The sequence below is a fragment of the Equus przewalskii genome, chromosome 1, assembly GCF_037783145.1.
Source record: "Equus przewalskii isolate Varuska chromosome 1, EquPr2, whole genome shotgun sequence".
Taxonomy (NCBI): Eukaryota; Metazoa; Chordata; class Mammalia; order Perissodactyla; family Equidae; genus Equus; species Equus przewalskii.
In genome coordinates this window covers 154,404,263-154,423,428 of record NC_091831.1, presented here as the reverse complement: position 1 = coordinate 154,423,428, position 19,166 = coordinate 154,404,263, and the positions used below count along the sequence as shown (strand labels likewise).

The 19,166-nt window shown below is 40.9% G+C and overlaps 1 protein-coding gene across 11 annotated transcripts in view; it reads right to left on the bottom strand.

Moving 5' to 3' along the window:
• RYR3 (ryanodine receptor 3) overlaps nt 1-19,166 on the bottom strand; it is a 485,038-nt gene that overhangs the window by 202,808 nt on the left and 263,064 nt on the right. For 10 of the 11 annotated variants that reach the window (XM_070584420.1, XM_070584411.1, XM_070584464.1 and 7 more), the window contains exons 19-20: nt 11,251-11,443; nt 2,455-2,671 (exon numbers count right to left, since the gene is read on the bottom strand). In XM_070584420.1, the coding sequence (XP_070440521.1) occupies nt 2,455-2,671; nt 11,251-11,443 (410 nt within the window). Of the gene's footprint in view, nt 1-2,454; nt 2,672-11,250; nt 11,444-19,166 lie in introns of those variants that run through there. The other variant, XM_070584477.1, reaches the window with a different exon arrangement.

The following is a 19,166-nucleotide window of genomic DNA, read 5'->3' as shown; positions in this document are numbered from 1 at the left end:
TTATTTTCATGTTTAGTAGTTAACAATTCCTAAGAAATGGGAGATTTCATATAAAAATCCAGATCTCTAGTTTCTTTTGACCGTTTGGAAGATGGTTAACACTGGACTCACACTTTTGCCTGGCACCTATCAGCTGGAGCTGGAAAGAGCCACCCACTTCAGACTCTGCACACTTGACCTGCTTCACTTCTGCGTCACCTTCTCGCCTTACAATCCTTGCTCTGTCATAGTGATTATTAGTGTTTCCACCACTTACAAAAATCTCTTGAGGAGGGAAGCTCATGGCGAAAAGATTTTTTTTTAACAGAAAAAGTATATCAAGTCAGTGATGCATAAGGAGATCATAGAGAAAAGTAGCAATGAGATATTTAAAACACAGGTTATGATCACTATCTGCCTTTCAATTAAAGACATTCTTTTAAAAAACTAACTTTAGGGGGCCGGCCCCGTGGCAGAGTGGTTAAGTTCGCGTGCTCCACTGCAGGCGGCCCAGTGTTTCGTCAGTTCGAATCCTGGGCGTGGACATGGCACCATTCATTGAGCCACGCTGAGGCGGCGTCCCACATACCACAACTAGAAGGACCCACAACTAAGAATATACAACTATGTACCGGGGGGCTTTGGGGAGAAAAAGGAAAAAAAAAAACAACTAACTTTAATTATCAAAAAGTCAAAGTTAATAAATAGCATGATGTTTTGATAAGAAGCAAAATGGGGAAAATCATTAGCAAACAAATTACAGTGTATTTGCTTTTATGGGTTAACTAAGATCATCTGTTTAAAGTAAGTGTTCCTTAGGTGAGCATAACCTGGAAGGGGATTTGCATGTCAGACGAACCACATGCTTCAGTGAAGGGGCAAAATGCAGACAGAGGCTTTCACAGATAACCCCAAATCGTAATTTCAGTGACCTCAGTTGGTGACTACCGAGACAGAGTAACACTGGCTTGATACCTGCCTCCTGGGTGTCTGGGGGCTAGGTTTGAAGTCCCAAGGGAAGGCTGCTGGAAGCTGGGCTCCTTCCTCCCAGCGCTCAGCCAGGGGCTAGAGCTCTTCAAGCACTGGGCACTGTCACTGTGTAACGACAAGGCTCCAGCTGGCAATACTTAGCCTGCAAACTGGTTAATGTGCCCCAGGGAGGACGGAGTTGACAGTGGGTGAGTATCTTACACTTAACTTCTCCTCTGACAATAATTTCACAGAATGATAGGTTCTAAAAAATTACAAGGTCTCAATCAAGATAACAGATTGTTCCTTTCCAACGAGAACTTCCCTATTATTTGATTTCCCAGGAACATTTCCCTAGTTTCAAGGTCCATATAAATTCAGCTTTGGGTCCAGACATCAAGGTTCTTCTGGCTTGTTGATTTATCTCCACTCTTGGATTTCCAAATGTCCAATTCTGCATGTTTAGAAACTCTCCTCACTCTTTAGTTAAACCCTTCTCTCCTCCCTCATCAAAACGTCTCCCTCTTTCCTTGAACACTTTTTGAGGCTGGCTTCTTACAGGAAGCCTTTCTGAGTAACATACATCTCTGATCATCCAGTAAGGAGGGGCATCGCAGAGAAGGAGGAATCACGCTCATATGCATGTTCTCTCCTTGCTAGGGCACTAGCAGCCTTGTGTCCACAGAGAAGCTAGCTTAGTTCTTTGGCCCTCAAGCTTCTTGTCTAGAAGACACAAGAACCAGATGATCCGATTCCTTGAATCATCTCTGGCTCACAAATTCCTCCCCAGTTTCCTATCGATATTCTCAACTCCATCTACTTTCAAGGTGCTCTTCTAGGCTCTGTGAGGCAGGCAGAGAAATGCTGCTGTTTCTAATCTATGGGGATTCACAATCATTAGCTACAGGAGGGAAGAAGCAGACTCTTGAACATGTACACGCAGCAGAATGTAACAGGGTCATACGAATGTTACAGCAAAATACATGCTAGAGACCTTCTACAGGCTGATAGAGCTATATGCCTAGAACGTATTCACCTAGCACCTCAAAGACAAGGCTCCTTTCCATTTATTTCCTCGAACATCTAGAACAGTGATTCGAACAGAACTGGTGTGTAGGAAATACTGAAAGCTGTTGCGTGCCCCTTGGCATAACTGTGTGAGCACGTCTCTCTCAAAATAGAGACCCTGGAAAGGGAAAACAATAATACATTTGCTCTTCAGCTTGGCTGTGAATTTCCAGAGAATACTGAAATATTTCTGCTCTGCCTCACGGAGCCTAGTTCAGTGCCTTGCATACAGTAAGTGCTCAACTTGTTCACTGGCTGAGAAATCCCTCAAAGCTCAATCTATGCATACAGTGAAAACATGAATAATAAGAGTTGTCACATTACACGACAGTTCTACAGACTGTACAACAAGAATGGTTCAAAGACAACACAGAAAGAAGGATTTAACCCTATTATTTCACCTTCGTGGATTGCCTTCTGTTGCCAGCTTGAACCTACCTGACTGGTGTCTATGGGGCATGGGATGAAAGAGGCTTGGGAGAGGAACTGGGTGGTACCCAGAAGATCTCTAACACCTTCAGCATCACGTTTATATTCTTTGACGGGCTCCAGTCTCATCTTTTCTTTTGGAAGTAAGGCTTCGTAGCAAGGGGCATAGCCAGTGGGAGGCAGGAACTTAAATTCTCCGTGACGTCCGCCCATCAGAAAACGTACTCTGTGTCACATGGAGAAACCAGGAAGAGAGAGGTTAAAAAAAGATCCAAGCTCAAATAAATGAAAGTTAAAGATTACTTCCCCCCATCCCCAAATTATTTTGTTGGGAAGTGACTGAATTCAGGTTCAGCACGGCAAACATCCTAAAGAATGCAACAAAGCAGTGGGGAGAGAACCAAGTGTCGATGCATGATCCTCAGCTGACCCACGTCAGCTAAGTTCTTAGAAATTAATTTATATGTTAATATCACTAGATTTTAAAAATCAAGTTTATCCTTACTCTAGTAGGCAAACCATTACTATAGATAATACTAGAGTATTGGAAAGAGTAACAGTGATGATGACATTATTCTCTGAAAAGATCCTATTGAAATTATAGCACGAGAACTTCAAGTCTGTTTACTTGAGGGAGATGACTCATACAACAATGAAAGAAAATATGATATAATTATCTGGGGAAAATAGGAAATTCTTATCTTAAGAGGAAGGCAAAAGATGAAGTAACACCAGAGTATCAGACAGTATGTATGCCAGGTGATACACTGCAGAGGCTGCAGTTCTCCAAAGCAGCCATAGGAGGGCAACTCTGAGGAAGCATCAGCAGGTGGCCACAGCCATAGGGGGCCAAATGGGCAGCAGGGGTTTCCTCACTAGGGTCCCAGTGCCATTCTCAGGGGCACCACCTCCCTGCTGGCATCCAGGCCTGACACCCTGGCCCACTCCAGCAGTGCCCACAGGGACCTCCCAAGGGAGAGGGAAGAACACTTGGGGGCTCACAGTAATGGCAGGTACTAATTACCAACACAGTGAAGGCTTTCAGTATTTTAATTCAGCATTCTGGATGAATTTCAGCCCCATCTATACGGGTTACGTTAGGCTTAGGGTTAGACCCCAAAGCTCCCCCTGCAAGAAGGAGAAAGTGAAAGGGAACTATTTCAAAATGACACTTCCTATGCTTCTAGGTCTGTAGCCAGAAACACAGCTTTTGCAAGTCACCTGCAACCACATGAAATTGCTGAGGAAATATGACTGCAGCTTTAGGTAATTAAAACATGGCAAGACATGTAGCCCTGCAGGGTCAACAACAATTTCACACGGGAAAATCAATATACACACACAGCATCTGCCCACAACCCTCCCTCCCTCCCTCCTTCCCTCCGTTTAACAACTATTTACTGAGCCCATACAACTTGCATGTTCTCTGCACTGGGGATTCAGCAATGAACAAAGATTGCAACATCCCTGGTGGCACAGAGTAGGCATCCAACTAGACAAAAAGGAGTAATTATTGATTGAGAGACATCTGATGAGGAAATAGAGGGAGACAGGAAATAACCTGGGGAATGGGGTGGCTCCCAGATTGGAGTCAAGGAAGGCCTCTCTGAGGAGGAGACATGTAAGTTAACTCTGAGGGATAAGGAGGAGCCAATAGGTTAAGAATCTGGATGAAGAGCATTCCAGGCAGAGGAACGATACATGCAAAGGCCCTGAGGTAGGGAAGAGCTTGGGTGGAAGGAAGTGTGGGTGAGAACACAGAGAGCTGAGGGGCAGGAGATGAAGCAGGGTCTGTGAGCCATGGTAAATAGTTGGGACTTTCTTCCAGGTGGGAAGTTTATGAGGGACTTTAAGGAGAAATACAAGATTCTTCTAGCTGCTCTCATAGACAGGTCTGGGGACCAATTAGCAGGCACTTGGAGGCACCTGATGCCAATCTAGTCACAGCGAGAGATGGGGGGGCGGTTGGGCCAAGGTGATGACAACGAAGATGGAAAGAAGCAGTCAGATCCCAGTTTTATTTTGGGATTAGGATTGTTAGAAATTGGTGATAAAGTTGGCATGTGTGTATAGAGGGGGATGAGGTATATGGAGGGAGGGTTATGACCTAGCAGAGCTCTCACGGCAATACTCTCTCCTAGGCCTCACTTCCTTTAACTGGAATATTCTGGTAGGGCAGCCTTGCAAGAAGGTCTTAGTGTTGGCTGAGTAATTTTCACTGTGGAAATAGCCTGATTATGAAACTGGAAAATAAAAATCTCTCCAAGTGAGAGATATTAAGGTTTTTTTCCTTCCCAATACAAAGTCTTTATCCAAACAGCATTTTATAAAATGCTGTTTCAAAATTAATTATAGAAATCATCTGAAACCTCCCACTTTCCCATTTTAAAGTACTAACCAACAATGAGATAGAATTAGAACCACAATTGCCCCTTGTGAATGTGCCTACATTAACTGTTACGTAACAGGGCATGATCCATGTATTAAGAATATGAACAATGACATTAAAACAAAATTGAGTCATTAGCCTGCAATGTTACTAATTTAGTGAAACTTCAGGACATAATGACTAAATCATGAAATTATTTGTTGAGAACTTCCAAACCAGTACAACAGACTGTGTTACTGACATGTTGAAATTATGGGATAAAACTAGAGTTTTTTTGAGCAAAGAATGAGTGTGGGAAGTTTTCTGCCTCTCTCTCCTCATTGAGCATCCTTCCTGTGAGAAGCCAATGCCCGGGAGCTTGTACGTCAAGTCTATTCTTTGTTACTTACAGTGTACGGATGCCAAGAATAAGTAAATGATCTCCTACGAGGACTTCTGGATGGATTTAACTATTCATGAGCTGTCTTGCCAGTTCTGTTGAGTTTTAAAATTTCTCTTACATTTTAAAATCTGCTATCGTCTTCTGGATAAATAACAAATCAAGAAAGGTGGAGTTCCATGTAGCACAGAAGGAGAACAATGCTTTCTGTTTTTATACTCACTTATGAAAAGAGAATGATTATTTGGTTATAAATCTTAATCTTATCTCCTCTACTGGCCACAAAAACTGTAAAATAAAAAATTAACATAGCCAGAAATCAGTGTTTACTGCTTACTGAAGCATTTGTCTTCAATGCCATTATGCTGAGCTTCAGTGGGTAGAAGGAATGGTCCTGGGTTGCTTCCAGAGCCCTGCCAGACAGGAGCCCTTCTACCCAGCAGGTGGGGTTGCCAGGCACATCCACCATCTGTGGCTCTTCCTCACTGCCCATGAAGAGCTGCCCAGAGTCTGTGGGAAGGGCTCCAACAAACTGCCACCAATACTGATGGTCCTCCTCACTGGCTCTGGGAGATCAGATTGACCAGGTCAATGGACATAACTAGGGATAAAACATAGGTCTCAAGGGAACAATCGAAAAAAGAAGAAAGAAAATACCTGAAATCCACTTTAATTATTTCAGGCTATTAAAGTGGGCTTCCCTCTGTCTCAGGGTTTTAGCTGAGGTCCCAAAGGCAGATAACTCAGAAGACGCCAATATTTTCCACATCCTGAAGTGAGGTGCTAGATCAACTATGAGGATCCACCAAAAAACTGTGAAACTGGTTCTAACAGCTTTAGTTCAACAAACACTTCCACACTGATAAGGTCAAGAATTCATTTGGAGAGAACTGTCAGGGAGAAAGGGATGAGTTCTCTCCTGTCTGAAGTCAAATGATGAGGGCTTTAAGGAACTATAGAGCTCAGAAGCTTGCAAGTGTACCCTGGAGTTTCGTGAGGAACACATTGCCATGAGGATACAGCAGAGAGAGAAGAGAGAGCGAGCCTCATGGGAAAAAGCTGTCCTTCTCTTCAGGGTGGGGCCTGGACTGTGCTACTTGAAGCCTACATGAAGATTCCACAAATGAGCCAGCTGTCAGCCATCTTGAAAGGAATTATGGCCAGAAAGGCAAATGACTGAGCAGAGATGAAAAACGCAGGGGCTGAGGGAGGCAGGAAGCCTGTGCAGGGGGCGGAGGAATATGGACGGAGGGTTGGGGTCGGCCAGAAGGCAGCAGCCAGCACAGGTGGTAAAGCTTGTGTCAAAGGAACTGCAGTCAGAAGCTCCCAGCCTGAGGCTCTCCAAGAAAACTAGAAAAGGGGCCCAGAAGAGAAAGAGGCACAAGTGGGCAACTGCTACACAAAAGTGGGTGCCACATGACAGCCGTGCCAACTTCCTATGACGTGTCCTTCCCCCAGTCACCTCCCCTCTGGGCTCAACTTAAGAGGGGTTTGAGACTGGAGCTGGCCAACTGGGGAGAAGCCCAGCCAATGGGGACAAGAGGGCGACCTCAAACTGCAGGCCAGAGTAGGGGAGGGCTCAAACAACAACTGGATACAAACCTGGAGTTGTTATAGCAAACAGACGGAACTTTTAAATTACTGACAAGATTGTTCTTGTTTTTGAAAGGAGTAATGAAATCTACAGGATCCACCTAAGAACTTATCCAGGGCCAGAAATCCAGAGCTTGGATTTGAAGGGGTAGAAGGAGAAACAACAAAGTTACACCTACCTAGTCTACTTCTTTCAAGAAATCTGTTATCTGGCACTTAATGTTTACCTTTTAAATCTTTTTCCTCATCATAAACGAGAAATTTCCAATTAGAATGTAAATCTCTCTTCTCTAGGGGTATTCTCCCCTGTTCTTTGGGTTCCACTGAATCTTCCAGCATTACAAAAAATGTTAAGTTTAAAATAAAAAGATAATTTTAGAATTGAGTTCATTAAAATTAGTTTTTCTTTATCCTTTGATTTCTCTCTACATTAATGGATTTAAAAAATCAATTTCATTAATCAATTTCATCTCTTCCACTAAAGCACTTGTATCATCTTCTGGGGTTCTTCCTATAACTCAGACATTCCATCAGCTCTCAAAGTAGGTTTTTTTTCTTCCTAAAGTGATTACAGTAAGCAACTGTGTCTTTAGATTTCTCCACTGCAGAGATGAGAAATAGCTTCAGTAACAGCCGCTTGGGAGTAGTGAAGTCTGGGATGTGTAGAAGAATTTTTTATTTAGTTGACTACTTTTGAAAACAAAGCAAATTGTGTTGACAAATCCCCACTAGCATTTTCAATTTCATCTTTTGATATTTCTGCATTTTCCTTGCCAATTCGTAGGAGAGATGAGAACACCTCTTGCAAATTCCCAGATTTGAAAGACTGACCCATGAATAAAAAATACAGTAAAAATCAAGACAAAGCTTTACTGTGCTCAGAAAGCATGACTAGGTTTCCTTACTCATAGCTTACTAGCACATATGTGAAGTCACTTTCATTTTACTTACTAGATGTCTCATTACCCTTATCTGCTATTGAATCCTCCCACAGAGTTGGCATAGCATTCCAAAGAAAAAACGGATACAGCCTGTGGTTAACAGGAGAAGGAATTAGCAAGCTTTTGCTGACCTGAATTCACCTCGTAAGTCATATTCATAACTGCATCTTTAGTCCGTATCACTAAGATGGGAGAACAATTTGAATTATGTACGTTCCCACATTCATATTTCTTTCTGGCCAGTGTTTGATGAAAGCCCAGGGCAATCCAGCCAGTGCTCATCATGTTCTTCTCAAAAGTATATTTATCTCAGCAATTATTTCCACAGCATTGACCACAGCAAGCTGGAAATAGCTAAGCTGTTGGTTACCTGAATTTTAGCCAAGTCTGGTGGACACCAACAGAAAACAAACAGCAACCGCAAATACCAACTATCTTAGGGGATTGTTGTCTTTATAAATTAGAAAGGACTGGTAAAAGAGTTATGTAAGGTAATTAAATAGATCTATGGGGAGTTCAACTATAGCTATAAAATGAATTCTATTACAGTGACTAATTCATCAATTTTCTACAAAACAAAAAGTAGCACCCAAATGCCACTATATACTACAGCTTCTAGGTAATGTCCTCCATGTGGTTCATGCCATGATGCCATTTTGCAGGGTAAGACTACCTTTTATTAAGAACTTCCTGGCATCTGAGTAACTCAGCCTTTTGGGTGGGCTCCAAGGTACACACACTTTATCCTTGCTTCCATCCTATAATAAATAGGGTTGTTACATTGAAGTCCTGCTATACTAATTGTATTGTCCATACACAAACCACACTGAGGAGAAAACTAAGGAGTCACATTCCTAATAGAAAAGAAACTACATATTGATTTGTGGATTTTAGTAATTACTCACGCTGCGTTTGACTTCACTGTGGGTTAATCTCCTTGAAAAGGATTTTGCTCTTCAGTGACTGCTAGCAGGGACATCCTAATCAGGTATTATTAACAATATAGTTTGTAATTATAAAAATAATTGTAGGGTCACAAAATCAAGACTATGGCTTTAGTAAAGACCATTAAATAGGAGGAAATGGGGCTGTAAAAAAGAAATCTAACTTAGAAGCCCCACAGAAGTTAAAGATATGAGAAAATTTCTGAATGCTTCTACGATGGGAGAAGAATCTTTCTCTCCATGGGCATAACCTTGCACCTTGCTGGGAGAGGCACTATAAAACCGGGCAAGTATTCTACTGCATTGGATGAAAACAATACTTTCTTTTCAATTTTATTATTAAGCACATTTATTTTCAATAAGATACTTTAATTAACTTGAGTTAATATCCTGGTTTCTCTTTCTAGCTTTCTGCACAATGGAATTACAGTAGAACAGAGAGGAACTGCCAGGTTTCAGCACTAAATCATACTTCCCCAGTTGATGTAAGAGTAAGTACTGGTGTATCGATCCTATTTGCTCATAAGTGAAAATAAACCAACTGGCTGCTCTCCAACAAGGACCAGCACTGACCCTAACCAAAGACATCAGGTGATGGACTGGACACACTTCAGGAAAAGTACTTCCTAAGCACGCAGGCAACTGTGATTCCATCTCTCCTCAGACCATATCATATTCTGAGAACCAAAGACCAGAGCATGTCAGAGGTGATACTTTCCTGATAGAAAGGAGGCTTCAGAGACATCAAGTCCCCTGGCCCCACTCTTCAGCATACCACTTGTTCAGCTGCTATAAACAAGAAGCTCTCCATATTTAAGGTGTTAACTTTTCAAGTCAACACATCTGGACTCTTCCATTTCTGAAATTCTCTTAGCAGTTATGCCTTATAAATGGGTGGGACATCTCATTTTTCCTGTGTTAGAACTTTGCTTCTCTTTCTCCTGTGCTCTGAGAAAGCTGCATGATCTGCCGACCTAGACACAAGATACTAGAAACATCTTCTACGTGTGTGTGTCCTTCAGTCGCCTATTTCTTCACCCGCTGGCTGTAGGTCTTTGCCAAGAGAAGATTTCTGGTCTTTGCCAACAGAAAAAAAAAAAAAAAAAAATTCAAGCACTCAAAAATCCTCTCTCATTGCTCTGAGGGAGATTGGACAGATGAGTTAATGATTAAAAGTCATTATGCCTCATGCAAGATTGGATGTACCGTTCTCTAAACAAAAATATTGGGTCGAAACAATACATAAGAACACTAAGCATATAAAATCCTTATCTGCATCGGTAATCAAATAAATAGAAATTTAAAACTTTAAGACACAATTTTCTCAAATTTGCAAAGATTAAAAATAACCAATAACAGTAAAAGTTAATGAGGATCCAATCAATTGAATATTCATATATATTGCCTTAAATGATACTACAGGCCCAAATTCTTTATCTGAAATATTCGGAGATGCGTCTCAGACGTTAGAATTCACCAGATTTTAAAAAAGAAAAAGGGTACATGTATATGTATATATTAAATAGAATAGAGTATGTATGAAACCTCCAGCCAGGAGAGGGGCTGTACCCCATAATTAAATACATTAATATTCCTGCAGTTAAACATGGAAATATTCACAAGAAGAGAATAAACCAAAGACTAAAATCAGCCTCGTTTCTGTTGATGACCATTCTTGCTACAAAACGAGTTCAGGTCAGATTATGTTGTGAAGTGAGTTATGAACAAATTTATGGTTTTCAGAGCTTTTTAGATTTTGGAATTGTTGATAATGAATTCTGCAATATTCATACCATCTTCCTGAAAATCTATTTGGCCATGTGATCATAAGTTTAGATTTTAAAAGGTTCATACCTTTTGACCTACTTTTAGGAGGAACTAACAGAAATGCAGACAGAGTTATGCTCAAGGATGTTCATAATAATTTTATTTATAACAATAAAAGTGGAATCAGCATGAAAGTCTAAAAACAAAGTAACAGCTACATTATGGGACAGCCAAATAAAAGGATATTATATGGCCATAAAAATTGTTTTAAGGAAGATACTTAATGACTCAGAAAAAGGCTCATTATTTATTGTTGAATGAAAAATGATCAAGACATAAAACTTCATATTCATTGTGATGCCAATTAAAAAACATGCATATATTTGTAGAATAAAAGACTTGAAGAAAATACACCAAAATACGAATAGAGGTTACAGCTACATGTTGGGATTGTGGGTGATATTTACTGTCTTATTTATAACTGTATCTTTACACTTCTTATAATGAGCATGGAATACTTCTTATATTATTAAAGTAGCTTTCTTCATAAGATGATTCATCTTACTGCTTCTTTGAGGACATTCTCTAATCCCTGGCAGGAGGCATGTGTTCAACAAGCATATATGGAACGAATGACTCGGGGTTGCTCCTCCCCTTTCACCATCACTTTCTTAGGGGAGTTTGGCTCATGGTGCTGAAGCTCAGAAAGAGACTACCGTGCTCCCCAGCTCACAGGAGCAGTGCGGAGATGGGGTAACAGCTACTCTCCACGAAATCCCAGCCATAACTTACTTGACACCTGCTGAAAAGCTCACCACAGGGAAGAAGAGCCCATCTGTGTTGAAGTTTTCAAACATCCCCTGCACAGGCTGCCCGTTGATGCGGAAAGAGATGCTGGGCACTCCCAGGTCGAGGCAGCAGCTCACCACGTCATCCGATTTCAGGAGGTGCTGGTTGATGGAGGCCACAGCTCTGGGTATCCGGCCTGGTGAGCAAAGAACCGGAAGTAGGCATGTGGGACTCTGGAGCAAACGCTCACAGGCTACCAGTGGGAGGTGGGGAGGTATGATGGCACACAGGGGTCCGGATACGCCGCTGCACTGGAAATGCAACTTTGCTTTCCCCGTGTGACATAAGCAATGAGAAATGATTTCCCGGCTGGTGAGCGGGCAGCCTGAGACAAGACGAGTCTCAGAGGAAACTCAAGCTGCCAGAAATGACAACAAGAACTCAACCAGCTCAACGTGTGCTCAGATTCTGGCTTGGTGTCTTAAATAGTGGACAAACTGCCCTTTCTGGGTGTGGGTCCCAGAGTGAGGTGTGTACACATGTGTGTTTGTTCATAGGTGCCCAAGAACTTGTTCTCTTTTACTTCCTCTAAACTATGTTCTGGCAAGCTTATCTACTGTAAGCTTAATAATTAGTTTCTGGAGTTACAAAAACAAAAATAATTATAATAATAGCATTTATTGTGGGTTATAATATATCAGGCACTGTTCTAATCACTCTACATGGAATAACTCATTCAAAACTCACAACCACCCCATGACATTATTATTTTGACAGATGAGGAAACTTGAGTCCCTAAGGGTAAGTGACTTGCCCAAGGTCACACAGTTAGTAAATGACAGAACCAGGACTCAAGCCCAGAGACTCTCGCTCTAGAAACACCCCTTTACTGCCTCTTAAGTAGTATACAGGACATAATCATTCGTTTCACCAAAATCATAGGAACAATAATGGTACCTTACATACAACTCTTGATAGCCTCTTTGTGGGCATCACTGTACCCATTTTACCAATGTAGAAGCTGATCTTCTAGTAAAATCACAGGTCCAGGTTCATATAGTAGGTCAAGACTTGAGATTTGAACTCAGCCCTCTGTGACTCGAAGACTCCTCCCCACCCCAACTCCCATTCCCTCTTATTACAGAGCAATTGGAAGCACAGACATCTTGTTTAAATGTGGACTGTAGGACCCTTCTGAATCCTTTTGGAGCCTCGAAAGCCCTCACGGAGGTAGAGGTACGGCCACTTTGGCATCAGATGCAGGGGCATCAAAGTAAAGAAAGTCAGGGCCATCTGCCAGGAAACTGGGCAGCATGGTTTGCTTGTTTGTTTTAAAGAATTTCATTACTTCAGATAGGCAGGGAAACACACGGTCAGTTATACCCTGTATTGGTGACTTTCATTGTTGCGTATCTCTTTCACAGGTAATCTGTCACTTCCTGACCTTAGTGAGAAACTCACCTCTCAGTCTTTCTATGTCACAACATGCCATTCTGAAGGTTCTAAAAGCAAATTATCATAACCACTCCCCCATCACCCTACCAGGTTTACAGTTATACTAGGAAGAGAGCAGTAAAGGGGCAGAAGTTAGGTATTAAAATGGGTCTTCAGGAAAAAAACTTATAAAATATATCTTGTTTCTTGATTACAGAAGCATAATGAAAAAGCATGTTCATTATAAATGTTCATCGTATATCTATAAACAAGGAAAAAATGTAACAATAAAAAATGCTTCTACTCTTTCGTATGTGTGTGTGTTTCATATATGTGTGTATACACACACACACACACATATATATATACACACACATACACTTTTCATCCAAACTGGGATATTGTAGATTGATAACTTGTTTTTTCTACTTATCATATTACATTTTATTTTATAGAGAAACAGTCATTAAAAACTGGATTTTAATGGCTTCATAATATGCCATGAAAAGGTAATTTAAAAGAAATTACCTTTTAAAAAAGTTAATAAAAGGTAATTTAAAAAAAATCTCCTGGGGCTGGCCCCGAGGCCGAGTGGTTAAGTTTGCATGCTCTGCTTGGGCAGCCCAGGGTTTACTGGTTTGGATCCTGGGTGTGGACCTACACACCACTCATCAAGCCATGCTGTGGTAGCGTCCCACATAGAAGAACTAGAATGACTTACAACTAGGATATACAACTATATGCTGGGGTGTTGGGGAGAGAAAAGAAAGTTATAAAAAATTTTTCTTTTGATGGGTATGTGAGTTGTTTATAAATCGTATACATATATCTACAAAATGTAATATTTCTCTCTTTTTTTTGGGGGGGGGGAAGATTAGCCCTGAGCTAACTACTGCCAGTCCTCCTCCTTTTGCTGAGGAAGCCCAGCCCTGAGCCAACATCTGTGCCCATCCTCCTCTACTTAAAAAATGTAAGATTTCTAATCTCAACTTAGAACTATTTAGTTTTCATTATTTAATGTTCTCAGTGGTTATTCCTATTCTAGTAACAGATTCTAAAATAAGTGGTGGATTTTCAAAGAGTGAAACTATAACACTTCCCTTAATAAAAAAAATATATGTATTAGGTACCTCCTGATTATTTTGGGCAATTGACAAAACTGTATTGTATTCCCCCTACCTTTCCACAAAATGAGAAGGCTCTATATTGTGCCAAATATTGTGCTTGAGACTGGGGATCTAACACAGAAGACCCCGTTCCTGCCATTTAGAAGGCCATAGTGTGGTGGGAAATAAACATTCAAACAAAGAATTACAATTCATTATAAGTGTTGGACTGAAGGAGATGCCTTCTTGAGGTAGATGATGTCAAGTGGGCCCGGGCACATGGGACAAGCTGACTTGAAGATTGAGAGGCTGTAGAAAGATGAGAAAGAAAAGACATTCCAGACAAAGGACTAGCTTATGCAAAAGGAGAGCATGACATATTTGCAGAATGGCTAGAGTTTGGTGAGGCTGGAACGTGCAGCTGAGGCACCCTGAGATTGATGGGGGCTTGATGAGGAGTTGTGGTGGGGGAATAAAGCTGGATCAGAACATAGAAACTGGACCACCTGCACCGCAATAGTGAAACAACACGTAATATACCTGGTGCATATTGGAAAATTAGCCTGGCACGGCCTCAGGCTCTGTTTTTGTAACTTTATACCTTGTTTCATGACAGAGAATGAGGAACTTACAGTCAATATTATTTAAAACAAATCTAAACCAAGCTTGAAGTGTGTGCAGGTTTGACACCTTTCCAATATCTCTATCTGAGGAGATTAAACACTCTTAGCTCCTTTTACAGAATTTAGATATCCCAGGTGCCAGCGTCTTTTCTTCCTGATCACATTCAAGTCTGTTATGAAAGGAATCTACAACAGTAAAACTCAGCAAACCTTACTATGATTGTCTCATTCTTAAGATTTCTTATTTTCCCATTAAAAACCAATCTTTCCTGCTTCAATTGTTTCTTTTTCAATTAGTTTAACTTTTGGAAAATATCACCGTAGTCATTTGAACAAATCCCAAGAGATTTCTGTGAATTTGGGAAAACCAGGCCCTAATTGGAAATGCTAGTTTGGACAACTGAAATGCTAAGAATCTAAATTCTTACTGGATAAAAATACAAATTAGAAAGATCTTTATCTTTATGAGACTCGTATCAAGAAGGACAAAACTGACAGTGTTGAATTCTGACTCCCAGACCCTCTGTTCCCACCATCTCAGAGGTCACTGTTGGCTTCTATGCCAGTCTGAGCCTCGGCAGGTTAAGATAAAGAACAGCTCTCCTGAGGGATGCTCTTCATCAATAGCAAAACTTTGATGCCATCATAGGCCGAGTTCTGAGCTGTATTTAGCCAGGACAAGCAATTATGTCCTTGTGGTGAATGACACTGCCTTTTGCCTTCCTTATTCTAGGAGACTGGACGCCAAATAGAAGTTGCTGTGGGAACACTTGCTAAGATCATCTATAGGCAAATTGAAATCATAGTCTGAGCCTATTTTTTTATTTTTTATTTTTTTTATTTTTATTTTTTTTATTAATGTTATGATAGATTACAACCTTGTGAGATTTCAGTTGTACATTATTGTTAGTCATGTTGTGGGTACACCACTTCCCCCTTTGTGCCCTCCCCCCACCCCCCCTTTTCCCTGGTAACCACCGATCAGATCTCCTTGTCAATATATTAACTTCCACCTATGAGTGGAGTCATACAGAGTTCGTCTTTCTCTGACTGGCTTATTTCACTTAACATAATACCCTCGAGGTCCATCCACGTTGCTGCGAATGGGCCAATTTTGTCTTTTTTTATGGCTGAGTAGTATTCCATTGTGTATATATACCATATCCTCTTTATCCAATCATCAGTTTCTGGGCATGTAGGCTGGTTCCACGTCTTGGCTATTGTAAATAATGCTGCGATGAACATAGGGGTGCAAGGGACTCTTGGGATTTCTGATTTCAGGTTCTTAGGATAGATACCCAGTAATGGGATGGCTGGGTCATAGGGTATTTCTATTTTTAACTTTTTGAGAAATCTCCATACTGTTTTCCATAGTGGCTGTACCAGTTTGCATTCCCACCAACAGTGTATGAGGGTTCCTTTTTCTCCACAACCTCTCCTACATTTTTCACTTTTGGTTTTGGATATTTTTGCCAATCTAATGGGTGTAAGGTGATATCTTAGTGTAGTTTTGATTTGCATTTCCCTGATGATTAGTGATGATGAACATCTTTTCATGTGTCTATTGGCCATACTTATGTCTTGTTTGGTGAGATGTCTGTTCATGTCCTCTGCCCAGTTTTTGATCGGGTTGTTTATTTCTTTGTTGTTAAGCTGTGTGAGTTCTTTGTATATTATGGAGATTAATCCTTGTCGGATAAGTAGTTTGTAAATATTTTTTTCCCAATTAGTGGGCTGTTTTGTTGTTTCAATCCTGTTTTCCCTTGCCTTGAAGAAACTCTTTAGTCTGATGAAGTCCCATTTGTTTATTCTTTCTATTGTTTCCCTCAACTGAGGAGTTATAGTGTCCGAAAAGATTCTTTTGAAACTGATGTCAAAGAGTGTACTGCCTATATTCTCTTCCAGAAGACTTATTGTTTCAGGCCTAATCTTTAGGTCTTTGATCCATTTTGAGTTTATTTTGGTGTGTGGTGAAAAAGAATGGTCAATTTTCAATCTTTTGCATGTGGCTGTCCAGTTTTCCCAGCACCATTTGTTGAAGAGACTTTCTTTTCTCCATTGTAGGCCCTCTGAGTCTGAGCCTATTTTTAAAGCATATACAGTAGAGAATACAGAGTTGGGACCAATATTATCTAGAAACTAAAGGGAGACTGTTTATCCTGGATGGAAGAATGTGCTTAGCAAGTACTTAGAGCAATGTAACGGGAAACCTATTTGAATAAAAGAGTCCATTTCATATAATATTCATGTTGTAAAAGGCCATTTGGTAAGGTATAGATAGTTTTAATGTGAGTAGTTTGAAGATTTTGAAACTAGAAAACAATGGAATTGTGAGATTGCTTTTGTATACTCTGTTTTATAAATCCATTCCCATCTAGAGGGAGCAGTCTGTATAGTTGTGAGGGCTTTCAAGGTTCTAAATGACTCAGAAGGGTCCTGGACCCACATTTTAAAAAGATACTTAAGGGGCCAGCCCAGTGGTGTAGTGGTTAAGTTCATGCACTCTGCTTCAGTGGCCCGGGTTCACGGGTTCAGATCCTGGGCATGGACCTACACACCACTCATCAAGCCATGCTGTGACGTCCTACATACAAAATAGGGGAAGACTGGCACAGATATTGGCTCAGGGAAATCTTCCTCAAGCCAAAAAAAAAAAAGAAGAAGACACAAGTCCTTCCAATTGCTCTATGATGAGGTGGCTTGGGGGTGAGGGTGGGAAGTGGTTCTGGAGTCTGAGGGATGAGTTCAAATCCCAAGTCTTTATCTGCTACATGAACCTGGACCTGTGATTTTATTAGAAAATCAGCTTTTACATCCATAAAATGGGTATAGTAATGCTCACAATGATGCTGTCAAGGATCGTTTGTAAGGTACCATTATTATTCCCATGATTTTGATAAAACGAATGACCGATGTCCTGTATACCACACAAAAGGCAGTAAAGAAGTGTTTCTAGAACCAGATTCCCTGGGCTTGAGTCCCGGCTCTGTCACTAACTGTGTGACCTTGCACAAGTCACCTACCTTTGTGGACTCAAGTCTCCTCATCTGTCAAATGAAAGTAATAATGTCATGGGGTGGTTGTGAGTTTTGAATGAATTATTCCACGTAGAGTGACTAGAAGAGTGCCTGACACATTGTAACCCACAATAGATGCTATTATTATTAGCTTTGCTTTTGTAGCCCCAGAAACTCTAATTACTAGGCTAACAGTAGATAATATTCCTACAATGTTCTGGCAAGCTTATATCTTTTGTAATATTAGGAAAAAATAACAATATGGAGAATTGTAACACTGAGGGCTGAGTCTAGAAAGTGATTTAAAAAATCACTATACTGAGTTATTGAAATCAATAAATCCCTTTATTGAAAGATAATGCTTAAAAACAGTCTCTTTCAAATATGTTTAATGTATTTGACCCTTTCAGAACAACCAACAGAAATGTGACGCTATAGAAAGACAAAGCAAATTTGTTTCAGGGAGTTGTTCTAAATCGCCTCAGCTGCTTTTCAAGATATTAGGAACTGAGGAACCCTAGAGCTCGCCCACTGAGACAAGCTGGGAAGTCCCACGGCCTCTGCTGGTCTGAAGAAACCTCCCCTGAATTAGAGGCTCAGGCCCACCCAAAGGTCCCAGGAAGCTCGGAAAGGCCATGCCAAACCTAGCATTTTAAGATAAAGGAAAAAGCCACTTTATCAGATGCCGCACATTTTCAAATTAACCCAAGGATATTCTACTGCGGGATTTAGCCTCTTCTGATGAGTAATGTAGGCAACTGGAAACAGGATGCTCAGCGTTTCCATCACCCCAGGCTCTGCGGAGTTTGGCATTATAACATAAACACAAATACTTAGGCATTTGGAAAGAGCGAGGATCCAAATACGTAAAAATGCTGTTGTTCTACAGCTCCTTGGAGCCTCTCCTGATGGCACTGGGGTTGGAGAGGTCTGAGTCACAGTGGGGTGTGCTATGATAGACGAATCAATATTCTGGGACTCATCTCAGTACAGACTCAGGTAAAGACCCTCTCACACAAATTTGACTGCAGAGCTAAATGATCTTGATGAGTCAGAGGTCATAATAAATCAGGAAACACAAGTTTATTCCATTCATTCACTTCCTGTATCTTTTATTCTCGGGAAAGTGAGTTGCCCTGCTTATTCTAATTTTGCAAGACAAACAGTTGTTAAAAGGGAAAAGCACGTGTGATTTCCTCTTGTGAAACTGCTCCCCAGCCAGTAACATACTATAGGCTGCTCTGAGCCAAATTCACCTCCAAATGCTGTTCTGAAAGGTTACATGGAGGCTATGTCAGGAGGGGGACGATGGGGCATATTTCTATAGCTGACGCTTGAAAGTGACTTCATAGTTCTCAGTGGCTAAAAAGACCTATTAAGGCTGTCCTCTCCCTACACGGAGGAAAAGCTCATTCATACTCCCAGGATGTCACTTTGACACTTCCTTTCCCATTCAGCATGGAACCTGGGATCTTCATCCCCTTAAGATGAGGCTACACTCATGGTCTCCAGTGAGGTACCCAGAACTCTGGACTTGGTCTTACAGTGGACTTCACAGACAATGAGGGGAGGGAAATCATATTTACTGGGTATCTAGTGTGCACCAAGAACTTCAGGTCCCTTATCTCATTTGAATTTCATAAGAGCCTTATATCATCTTCATCTTATCTGAGGAAAACTAGTCTCTGAGATGTTACATAATCTGCCCAATGTCAAAAAACCAGTAGGTGGAGAAGCTG